The 12,633-nt window shown below is 38.2% G+C and overlaps 1 protein-coding gene across 5 annotated transcripts in view; it reads right to left on the bottom strand.

Annotated features, from left to right (window-relative positions):
- Window positions 1-12,633, bottom strand: part of Fam168a (family with sequence similarity 168 member A) — a 185,741-nt gene that overhangs the window by 65,232 nt on the left and 107,876 nt on the right. For all 5 annotated transcript variants that reach the window (XM_076846663.1, XM_076846664.1, XM_076846667.1 and 2 more), the window contains exon 2: window positions 1,292-1,379. In XM_076846663.1, the coding sequence (XP_076702778.1) occupies window positions 1,292-1,361 (70 nt within the window). In that variant the 5' untranslated portion in view covers window positions 1,362-1,379. The remainder of the gene's footprint in view (window positions 1-1,291; window positions 1,380-12,633) is intronic.

The raw sequence follows: 12,633 nt of genomic DNA, 5'->3' as shown, positions 1-12,633 counted from the left end.
ATATTTGAGGACACCGAAACACTCTCATAGTGTTCTTATAGGACAAAGTTTAGACACAAGCAAACAATGGGTTCTCTGAGATCCTTCCACTCTCAGTCTTAGGAGGCTGTACATCATACACAAAAAAGTATGTAAGGAGTTTGAGAAACCGATACATGCCACCACTTCTACTTATTTTCATTCTGGGACAAAACTCTTCAATGCTCCCAACTCTAAACTTGCTACCAAGACCTTAATCTATCTTTCCTTCTCTCCCATTTCTTTTCTAATCTATATACTCCATCTAAGCTTGAGGATTGACAGTACCCTGTATAGTCAAGAATTGATCACACATTCTTTTTTGTTGTTGTTGTTATGTTTTTGGTGTTGGGAATTGAATCCAGGGCCCTATGCATGCTAAGCATGCATTCTACCTCTGAGCTGCCCCAGGCCTGACCAGACTATCTCAATTCCATGTGATTGTTTATACTGTTACCTCCACCTTCATTTATATTTATTAATGTTTTTGAAGGTTTGTGATGTGCTAAGCACCATGCTAGACAACTTACATCTTCTCATTGGCTTCTACTGCCATAAGTTCTCTCTGACTTTATTTGTTTGTAAATAATAATAATCATTACTAAACACTTACTTTGTAAGTGCTGAGTGCTTTACACTAGCTCTTGTAATTCTTTCAGCACCCCTATAAAGTAGGGTAATGTCCCTGTTAAATACATGAGAACTCCGAGGCTCTAGAAGTTTGGAAAACTTGCCTAAAGTTGAGTAAAGGAAAGTATGCTTTCTGGAAAAGTACTGTCCAAAATAAGAGTTGATTTCTTAAGGAATAAAGTAAAGCAGTCAGGAAACAGCAGCATTCAAGACAAAGAGACAACATAAATAAAAGTACAGTAGTAAGAAACAGCTGGTCTGCAATTAATACCTTCAGAATCACCTGAGCCAAGTTTGAAGATCTAATTTTGTTTTGTACTTTTGACTATGTGACTTTGATTTTCTCATCTGTAAAATGGTGATAATAAGCTCTACTATGTAGAATTTTCTTTAAGAATGAAGTGAAATAAGGTATATGGTAGTGCCCAGCATAGGCTAGACCCATGATAGGTGCCCAGTGAACAATTCAATGACTCTTAGTGAAGAATGTCACACTTTCATCATTACTTGACCTCAGATATATCTTCTCCAAGTACCCAAGCTTAAGGACTTTTGAAGGCATAGCACACCAAGTCACTCAGAAAGTTATTTTGCAATGACATCAACCCCCATTTCTCACAAGAGCCTTTCTCACACCACTCACCCGTGTAGGCCATGTTCTTAGGGTTACCATAAGGAGCCCCAGGCTGCACGGGGCTGTAAACAGGGTTCATTGTGGAAGACTGAGGATCCTACAGAGAAAACAAAGAAAACAGAATTAATTATTAATTGCTCATTTTCCTTGACATAAGTTTTTCTTCTTAAATCTCCAATTTATGCTCCAAGGGAAGAATCATAGTTTAGTAATAAAAAGAACTAAACAACATACTATACAAAATACTTTTCCCATTTTACAGATGAAGATATTGAGAAGCAGAGCAGTGATACAACTTGTTTAATGTCAACTCAGGTTCTCAGTTCAGTGTTAATTACACTATCCTACTGAGAGCTCTGTCATTAGCCATTAGTGTGGCATTGGCCAGGTCACTCTCTCTATATATATATATTTTAATACCCTGATATAAAATGAATTAGTTTAGGATCTCTGAGGTGCTTTCTAATTCTAATGATACTAGCTCAAAATTATATGCTGGAAAATTATATACTTCTGTGGTTCACTAAGGGAGTCCGATGCCTGATGATGAACACAACAGCCTGCTGGAAAGAAGAGTAGCAAGTGTCTTACCTATTCCTGTACCTGCAGAGGACAAGATACCAGTTACGCAGCTTTAAAGAAAAAAAGATGAAGAGAGGTTCACTGCCATTGAACATTTTAAAAAAATTATTTTTAGTTATAGATGGACACAATATCTTTATTTATTTATTTGTATACAGTGCTGAGGATAGAACCAAGTGCCTCACCCATGCGAGGCAAGTACTCTACCATTGAGCCACAACCCCAGCCCCCCATTGAACATTTTAATGTACACAAGGAAACAGCCAGAATTTCTTTACATATTCATTCAAGAGAAAAAATAAACTTAGAAATTTGTGTGCAGGAACTGTCACTTGCACAAGTGTTCTGTTAATTATCTTAATGAAGTACATTCTCCTATTCGGATTAATGGAAAATCTGTCATTAAGCTCTATTAACCAGTCAATTTGTTCCAACCTTGTTTAGGTAGCCATTTCTTACAGGCTGATACTGTTTAAAAATGTGTCTACAAATATATTATTTTTAAGAAATGTTTTTATAGTAGATGGACACAATACCTTTATTTCATTTTTATGTGGTGCTGAGGATCAAACCCAGTGCCTCACACATGCTAGGCAAGCACTCTACAAACTGAGCTATAGCCCTAGCCCTAAATATATTATTTACACTTCATAAAAATCAAAATATTCCCTCCTAACTAGGTTCATATGATAAATGGGCAATTTTTTAGGTCATTAACTTTTCTAACACCTCAGAATAGGAAATAAGTTCAATGTTGAAAGCAGGCAGTGAACAGCTGGCCTGATGACAACTGTTCTGAGACTAATCAGTCTGTCCAGGAATCTGAAATGAGAGGTAGAGAAAGGATAGATTCCCAAGGAGAGGAAGTTAGGGCCATCAGACAGGCAAAAGGGATAATGCTGCCAGTCAATTTCAGAGGCCAGAACTTCCCGAAGCCTACCCAATATGCAGCCTTGGCAAACCACCTCAGGGTCACAGCCTAGATAAAAGTACCATCTGTCTATAAACTAAAACCACAACAACTTGAAGATGAAAGTTAAAGAAGATATGTATATTTTAGCTCAACTTAGGAAAAAATATTTCACAACCAGAGTTGAAAATTACAAGACATCACAGATATTATGTCACAAACTCTAAAGTGACATGCAGAGTAAACAAGGATGGTATGACAATGGTGCAAATGTGAGGATGACAACACAGAGGACCTGCTTATATACTTTTCCTGTCTTGGGTGTCTCCCTTCTATTCACCCAGTTCTCTGCATAGTAAGTCAGCATGAGGGAGACTATTAAGGTGCTGCTATCCATTCACCAATGGATCCACAAAAAGCTTGTGGAAACTTACTGGTCATTGTGACAGTATTAAGGGGTGGGACCTTTAAGAGGTGATTAGGCCATGAGGGATCTGCTCTCATGAATGAATAAATTAAAGCTGTTATCATGGGAGAGAGTTCCTTATAAGAGAATGAGTTTTGGGGCTGGGGTTGTGGCTCAGTGGTAGAATGCTCGCCCAGCATGTGTGAGGCCCTGGGTTCGATCCTCAGCACCACATAAAAATAAATAAATAAAGGTATGGTGTCCAACTACAACTAAAAAATTAATATTAAAAAAAAAGAATGAGTTTGGTTCCCTCTTGCTGTCTTTTATCTTCTTTTAACCCTTCTTCTCTTCTGCCACAGGATGACACAGTAAGAGGGCACTTGCCAGATCCCAGAACAATGATACTGAACTTCCTAGCTTCCCCAAACTGCCCCAATAAATTACCCAGGCTACAGTATGCCTTTACAGCAGCACAAAATGACTAAGACAAGCGCTGGGCAGCACAACTGAGCCTATAAACATCAGGGCACCCTCTTATTGAGAAAACACTCTGTATTGCTGATTGGAGAAAATATAAAATTGTTTTTCATAATCAAAGGAACTGGTCTCCTATTGTTTTAAAATGACGGCAACTAGCACAGGAAGAGACCATGCCTGGGGCAGTATTTCATATCAGCATCAATTCCAATCCCAAGTAATGACTGACAGAAAAGAGATCTGTCAGGGGTTAAAAATTTGAAATAAGCTTATGACAGCCACTTCTGGGAAGCTGCCTAAGGACAGACAGAATTCCCAGTTTCCAAATTAAAGTCAGTATTTTATGATAGAATCTAAGTAAGTATTTAAGTTCCAAAAAAGATTTTGATGTTCAAACAGTTTAAGGAGCACTCTTCCCCAAATGCAATTTCCATACATAAAGAAACTAAATAGCAGTGAACAAGAACAACAAAAATCTCTACTTATATTCTAACTGGGGAAGAGTAGACAGAATTTTCTAAAAACTGAAATACCAGTATATTAGATGGCAATAAATGCTATAAAGAAATCAACTTAGAGTGAGTGTAGGAGTGCTAGGACCAGAGTTTCTATTTTAAATATGGTGATTAGTCAAAATGTCAGAGTAACATCTGAGCAAAGACCCGAATAAATCGAAAGAGCCATGTAATACTTTAACAAGGAACTGTCCAAGCAGAGGAAATAGCAAATAAAAACTCCCTGGCAGAGCAGCTCAGTGGTGAAGCACACTTGCCCAGCATGCGCCAGGCAAAAATGCCCTGAAGTGAAAATATGTTTGAGAAATACTTTGCAGGCTAGGTTGTAATGGGTTTTTGTTGTTGTTGTTGTTGTTGTTGTTGCATGCAAGGTAAGTGCTCAACCACTAAGCTACAACCCGCCTCCTAATGGTAAATTTTAGCATATTAAATGGCTGAATTAAGAAATACTTGGTAAAGAATTATTTGGGGTTTGTCTGAAAGGTTGCTCTCAGAGAAGATTAGCATTTGAGTTTTAGCAGATGAGGTGGGGAAGATCTGCCCTCAGAGAGGGCAGGTACCACTCTCATTGGCCAGCTAGGACAGAATAAATACGGAAGGTGAATTGGTCTCTGCTCCAAGAGCTGGGTAGACCTTCCCCCTTTTAAAAATTTTTATTTGTTCTTTTTAGATACACATGACAATAGAGTATATTTTGACATATTATACATACATGGAATATAATTTCCCCTTCTTGGAATTGAACATGATATGAAGTTACACTGGTCATGTATTCACACATGTATATAGGAAAGTTATGTCCAATTCATTCTACTGTCTTTCCTATTCCCATCCCTCCTCTCATTCATTCCCCTTTGTCTAATTGAATGAACTTCTATTCTTCCTCCACTCCCATTATGTGTTAGCATGTGCATATCAGACAGAACATTCAGCCTTTGGTTTGGGGGAGATTGGCTTATTTCACTTAGCATGATAGTCTCCAGTTCCATCCTTTTACCAGCAAATGCCATAATTTCATTCTTCTTTATGGTTGAGTAATATTCCACTGTGTATACATATCACACTTTCTTTATCCATTCATCTGTTGAAGAGTACCTAGGTTGGTTCCATAGCTTAGCTACTGTGGACTGAGCAGCTATAAACATTGATGTGGCTGTGTCCCTGCAGCTCTGCTGATTTTACGTCCTTTGAGTATAACATTAGGAATGGGATAACTGGGTCAAATGGTTCCATTCCAAATTTTTTGAGGAATCTCCATACTGCTTTCCATATTGTTGTACCAGGTTGCAGTCCCACCAGCAAAAGGGTATGAGTGTACCCTATTGTTGCTTGTATTCTTAGTAACTGCCATTCTGACTGGAGTGAAATAAAATCTTAGAGTACTTTTGATTTGCATTTCTCTATTTGCTAGAAAATGTTGAACATTTTTTCATATATTTGTTGATCCATTGTATTTCTTCTTCTGTGAAGTGCCTGTTCAGTTCTTTTGCCCATTTATTGATTGGGTTATTTGGTTTTTGGTGTTAAGTTTTTGAGTTCTTTATCTATCCTTGAGATTAACACTGTATTTGAGGTGGCAAAGATTTTCTCCCATTCTGTAGACTCTCTCTTCATGTTCTTGATTCGTTCCTTTCCTGTAAAGAAGCTTTTCCCATTTATTGATTCTTGATTTTACTTCTTACACATTAGGAGTCTTCTTGAGGAAGTTGGTTCCTAAGCAGACATTATGGAGAGTTGGGCTTACTTTTTCTTTTTGTAGGTGTAGGGTCTCTGGTCTAATGCCTAGGTCCTTGATACACTTGGAGTCAGGTTTTGTGCTTGGTGAAAGATAGGGGTCTGATTCATTTCGCTACATATGGATTTGCAGTTTTCCCAGCACCAATGTATGTTTTTCTTTTCTCCAATGTATGTTTATGATGCCTTTGTCTAGTATGAGATAACTGTATTTATGTGGGTTTGAGGATAGGCCTTTTCTTACTGCCTTGAACATCAGAACTGTCAGCTCACGGGCATTTGGACTCGAGGACTTACACCATCAGCTCTCCAGGTTCACAGGCTTTTGGCCTTGGACTGAGAGTTACACCATTAGCTTTCTCGGTTCTGAGGCCTTTAGACTTGAACTGAGCTATGCTACCAGCATCCCAAGATCTTCAGTTTGCAGACTGCCTGTCATGTACTCCTTAGCTATCATAGTTGTGTGAGCCAATTCCTCTAATAAATTCCATCTCATGAATCTATAATAGGTATCCCATTGGTTCTGTCTCTCTGAAGAACACTGACTAATACAAATTGGAAGATACTGCAGTGCTTTGAGCAAAAGAATGACATGATTTGACTTCATTTTAAGACAATTACTCTGTGGTGCTAAGATCAGATGCCAAAAAGCAAGAGAAGTAGGGTAATAAATTAGGAGGCTACTGAAATAGTTCAGATGAAAGATAGGGGGCTGGGGTTGTGGCTCAGTGATACAGTGCTTGCTAACATGTGCGAGGCCCTAGGTTCAATCCTCAGCACCACATAAAAATAAATAAATAAAATAAAGGTATTTTGTCCAACTACTATTAAAAAAATTTTTTTAAAAAGAAAGAAAGTAAGATGGTAGTGGTTGAATGGCTGGTGGTAGTGATTGGTGGTGGTGGAAAGTCATATTTCGATGATTAAGCTGACAGAAATTGCTGATGAATTGAATATAGGGTCTGGAAAGAAAACAAAGGATGACTCCAGTAGTGATTTAAGGAACTGGAATGATAAAAATCCCATTTAACTGAGATGAAAACTATGAGGGGAGCAGGTTTGGGTGAAGAATAAAAATTTAGATTTGGACTTAAAGTTACTCAAAAGTTCTGCTTAGAACAATGATTGATACACAATACTCTGAAAGGATTAATCTTTAGTACCACTTTAAATATTACTTTACTACCAGCAGCTACCATTTATTGTCCATCATGTGACAGGTACTGTGCTAGAATCTTAGTAAGTTCTTATAAGTCTTATTAGGTCACGAAGATCTTCCAAAATAGGTTTTATTTTTACTATATGACAGATAAGTAAACTTAAGCCAAGAGAAAGTCTCTTTGCCCAAGGTCTCAAATAAGAAGTGAGAAAAGGTCAGTTTCAAACTGACTACAATGTCTATGCTACTTCCACTAGGCTAGGTAACTCTCCCAGGCTCCTCTGTCTCCTAGCCTTGCACTGAATTTTCCTCTGGAATTCCAGGTTTTCAACCCCCCTACACCTCAGGGGTCCTGGTGCTCTGTTTGGACCCTGATAAATCCCACCATGGAGGCAGTTCGTATCCATTATACTACCACCACCTGCTGGGTCCCTGCTGGGCATACATGGGCAGTTACAAGAGAATAAAGCCTTGCCTCTCTCTGTTCCTGCCAGATGACTAGAATCTTAGCTGCCATACACTACCCATCTGATCTGATTTCAGTTTTACAGTAAGACAAACTTAGGAGTACCCACCATGCAAGTCCTGCCCCCCATCTTTCCAGAGTCAAGTATGAAGCTGTCCCTATTCCCTGGGGTTGAACCACCATAAAGTCTACTTTACTTATGCCAGCTTCTCATTTTATTCAGAAAAAAAAAAAAATCTAAAGTCCTTATAAGAGTCTGTAAGACCTTATATGATCTGGCCTTGTACAACTATCTCTCTAGTTGCAGTTCTGACAACTATACCCTTATTTCCACTATTCCAATGACAATGACCTCCTTGCTCTTCTCTGAACACACCACACTTATTGGTGCTTCAAAGTCTTCATACTTGCTCTTTGCCACATCTAAATGCCCTTCTTCCTGGATATGCAAATGGAATGTTCCCTCATTTCCTTTAGGTCTCTGCTCAAACATCACCTTGGCAATCAGAAATGCCTTCTTTAACCAACCTTTGCAAAATAGCTCCTCCATATGATGTTATTCTCTGTCCTCTCATCCTGCTTTACTTTTCCTATTGACACCTGTCTTAGCCCATTTTGTGTTACTATAACAAAATACTTGAGACTGGGTAATTTATATTGAACAGAAACTTATTTCTTGTAATTCTAGAGGCTGGGAAACCAAGCTCAAGGGTCTGGCATCTAGAAAGAGCCTTAATGATACATCATCCCATGGTGGAAGGCAGAAGGACAAGAAAGAGAACCTACCTGAAACCTACGGAAAGCCGTTTTTTAAAGGCATTAAACCCACCCACGAGAGCAGAGCTCTCATGGTCTAATCACTTCTTTTATTTATTTACTTTTTAAATTTTTTGTAGTACTTGGGATTGAACCCGAAGGTGCTTTACCATGGATCTATATCCCTAGACCTTTTTATTTTGAGACAGAATTTTTGCTAATTTATTGAGGCTGGCCTGGAACTTGTCACCCTCCTGCCTCAGTCTCCAGAGCAACTGTGATTACAGGCATGTGCCACCCCACCCAACAGCCTAATCACTTCTTAAAGGCCTCACTTCCCAATGTTGTTACACTGGCAATTAAATTTCAATGAGTTTTGAAGGGAAAAAACATTCAAAGCAACAACTATTACCTAATTTTTTTTTCTTATTTGCTTATTCTTTCCTTCATTAGAGTAAATTCTATGAAAATAAGGGTGCTGTTTCTTTTGTCTTATATCACCAGTACATAATAGTTGAATGAATAATGAGCCATTTTTCATGCTTCTCCAAAGACAACTTTAAAAAAGCTTTAAGGCATTTGGCACTTTTTGGCATGCTCTAGTCAACCACTTTGCTCCATTGGTCTCTCCATGACCTACTTCTCAAAGAGATTCATCTTAGGCTGAACAAGTCAAGGTGAACCCAGAAGTAATATGATGTATGTGAAATAAAATAGAGGTGCTGATGAAGCTGGTTTGCACCCTAAGATTTTCTGCCCACTGTTCTTTCTACAAGTGGCTTGCTGCTGCCCTCAAAACAACTGTGGACTATTTCTTTCAAAACAGCAGCAAAACCATGCACACTGGCACATATCTGTAATCCCAAAGACTCAGGAGGCTAAGGCAGGAGGATAAATTCAAGGCCAGCCTAAGCAACCTAGCAAGACCCTATCTTTTTTTCTTTTTTTTTTTTTTTTTAGCAAGACCCTATTTCAAAATAAAAAATAAACAGGACTGGGGTTATAGCTCTATGGTAAAGCAACCTGAGTTCAATCCCCAGTAACAAAAAAAGAAAGAAAATTAGAAAGTAGTAGTAATAATAATAATACTACAAGGGGATGAAAATTCTGAAATAGCCAGAGTGCTCAGCAAACTCTCTCCCCAAAAAGCAAAACTACAATGGAACAAAATGATCAAAAACAATCATTTCAAGCTGGATGTAGTGGCACACATCTGTAATACCAATGACTTGGGAGGCTGATGAGAGAAGACACAAGGTCTAGGTGGCAATAACTTAGTGAAGTCCTGTCTCAAAATAAAATAAAATATAAAGGGCTGAGGATGTAGTTCAGTGGTAGAGCACTTGTCTAGCATGTGTGGGCCATGGGTTGGATCTCCCAATACCGCACAAAAGAAGAAAAGAGGAGAGAAAAAAATACTACAGCCTTTTCAGGCCTCTGGGGTTTTGCTGGGGGCAGTTCTTCCTTTATTTATTTATTTTGAGATGTTGGAAACTAAACCCATGGCATAAAGCATGTTAGACAAACACTTTACTACCAAGCTATTCTCCCAACCCCTGAAATGTTTTGTTTTTGTTTTTAAGATGTGGTCTCAGGGGCTGGGGTTGTGGCTCAGCGGTAGAGCACTTGCCTAACTCTTGCAGGGCTCTGGATTTAGTCCTCAGCACCACATAAAAATAAATAAATAAAATAAAGGTATTGTGTTCAACTACAACTTAAGAAAAAAAAAAGATGTGGTCTCACTATGCTGCCCAGGCTGGCCTCAAAACTCCTGGGCTCAAGCAATATTCCTGCCTTAGCCTCCAAAGTAGTTGGGACTATAGGCATGTACCACCATACCAGTTAGTTCTCTAAAATTAAATGCATACATTAAAGTGAGAAAAACCACTGAACCAAATTAATACTGGTGAAAGTGTATGACATTTTAGCCTGGAGCTATCCTTATTTCCAAGGCCCCCAGCTCCTGGGGTTAATTCTCTGGGATAGTGGGGGAGGGGACAGACTAGGCCAAGAGAACTACTGCTACCAGAGTAGGACAATTTAATTTGAAGCTGAGCATGGAAAATGCCAGGCCCAGAGTCATTGTTCAAATACAACAGTGAGACAATCTGGAGAACAATAGCAAATAATCCAGGATCCAGGAAGGCCACTACTTCAGCTACTCTGAGGCCATAATACTAGTTGGTACAAACCATAAATCCAAGATAAACCAAAAATTTTAAGAAGATTCTAGGGAAAAAAACCAGTATAGTGAGTGTTGATAATCTTTCATGGGATCCCTAGTGGTCCAAAAGGCATAACACTTACTTAGGAAACACTTGAGAGAATCCTAACTACTGACCTTAAGTGAACATAAAAAGGCCTTGAACTCACCAAAACTAAAAGCCAAAGCAGAGTCATAAATTGAATGCATTTTCCCAAACCACATACAGATCCATTAGCAAAGCGTAAAATAAAAGTCTTCCAAGCCTAGGATTTAAGCACAACCCCTGACCAATGATTGGCTGGCCACTAATCAATGCCCAGGAGTGGTCTTTAGAAAGTCAAATTTGAAAATTAAAATAAAAATTTTAAGAAATATGCCAGATGCAGAGGCACACACCTGTAATCCCAGCAGCTCAGGAGGTTGAGGCAGGAGGATCGTGAGTTCAAAGCCAAGCCTCAGCAACAGTGAAATACTAAGCAACTCAGTGAGACCCTGTCTCTAAATAAAATACAAAAAGGGCTGGGGATGTAGCTCAGTGGTTGAGTGCCTCTGAGTTCAATCCTTGGTATCCCCTGCCCCCCAAAAATTTAAGAAATATGACCAGAGACACCAGTAGTCACACAGTGAAAAAAAAAATGACCAATTTACAAAAGACTCAAAGTCACTAAACAAAAACTCTAGCAACAATACCCTCTCAGTGGTGAGAGATCTGAATCAAGAGTTGCAACAATATAGTGTTTTAAACATATGCCTTTCAACAACAAAAATCATGAAAAATGCAAAGCATGGCCTATTTGGAATAAAGGCAGGAAATAAAGAAATAAAGACAGGCAATGTTAGATCCAAATATTATACAATCAAAATATTGATATCAGGAGATAAAATCTTCAAAGCAGCATTTATAAATGTTAGAACTAAAGAAAGTCATACTTTAAATAATTAAAATGAAAATATAATTTGACTCATCGAACACATAATATCAATAAACAAAATTTACAGAAGTAAAAAGAACCAAACTGAAATTGTTTTTTGAAATGAAACATTAAAGAGGGGCTCAACAGCAAATCTGAGTTGGCAGAATTACTAGACTTGAAGGCAGAGCAATATAGATTATGCAATATAAAAAACAAAAGAACAGATGAAGAAAAATAAGAGTCTCAGAGATCTACAGGATATTAAAAAAAAACATACAAGTAATAAGAGTCTCAAAAGGAGGAGAGAAGTAGAAAGAAAAAAATCTTTTAAGATATAATGGCCCCAAACTTCCCAAATTTGACTTAACAACAACAATAACAACAAAAAGGTTTATGCGTTGGAGACATGGTATTCAGGGTGGTGGTACAAGGAAATGAACTGGAAACTTTAAGTGGAGCCTAGTGGGAAGTCCTTAAGCCACTTGAGACTTGACCTTGTAAGGGATTATGGGATCCCATCCTTTCTGGCTTCATGTCTGATGATGTGATCTCCTGCTTTCACATATGCTACTACCACTAAAATTAATCATAAGGGGCTGCAACTAGGGGTGGGGGGAGGGTGTCACAAGAACCTGTACCATGCCTGCAAAATGGTGAGTTAAATAAAACCTTTTTTCTTATAAGCAGGCTGCCTCCTGGTTTTTTTTAAAAAGGCTGGGCTGGGGTCGTGGCTCAGTGGCAGAGTGCTTGCCTTGCACATGTGAAGCACTGGGTTCAATCCTCAGCACCACATAAAAATGAACAAACAAAGTGAAGACATTATGTCCAGGTATAACTAAAATTAAATGCCCATCCAACAAACACAATGAACTCCAAGCAGTATAAACACAAAAAGATCCATACCTATATATGGTAAAATATTCAGTAAAACCACTGAAAATCAATGGGAACTTTCCAAAAATGGAAAGAGAAAACAACTTCCCAGATAAAAGACAACACTAATAAGATTAACAGATGACTTCTTATTAAACCTATCTTTTGAAATTGAAGGCCACATAAATACATTTCCAGACAAGTAACAATTGAGAGAATTCACTGCTAGCAACCTGTGTTTAAAAAAAAAAAAAAAAAAAAAACACTAAAGAAATACTAATACTGAAAGGAAGTGATAATAGTAATTCAAATTCATACAAAAAACTAAAGAGCACCAGTAAAGGTAACCA

Source organism: Callospermophilus lateralis, chromosome 2 (genome assembly GCF_048772815.1).
Source record: "Callospermophilus lateralis isolate mCalLat2 chromosome 2, mCalLat2.hap1, whole genome shotgun sequence".
Classification (NCBI taxonomy): Eukaryota; Metazoa; Chordata; class Mammalia; order Rodentia; family Sciuridae; genus Callospermophilus; species Callospermophilus lateralis.
Note: the sequence above shows the minus strand (reverse complement) of the source record. Positions and strands in the feature narration are given on the sequence as shown.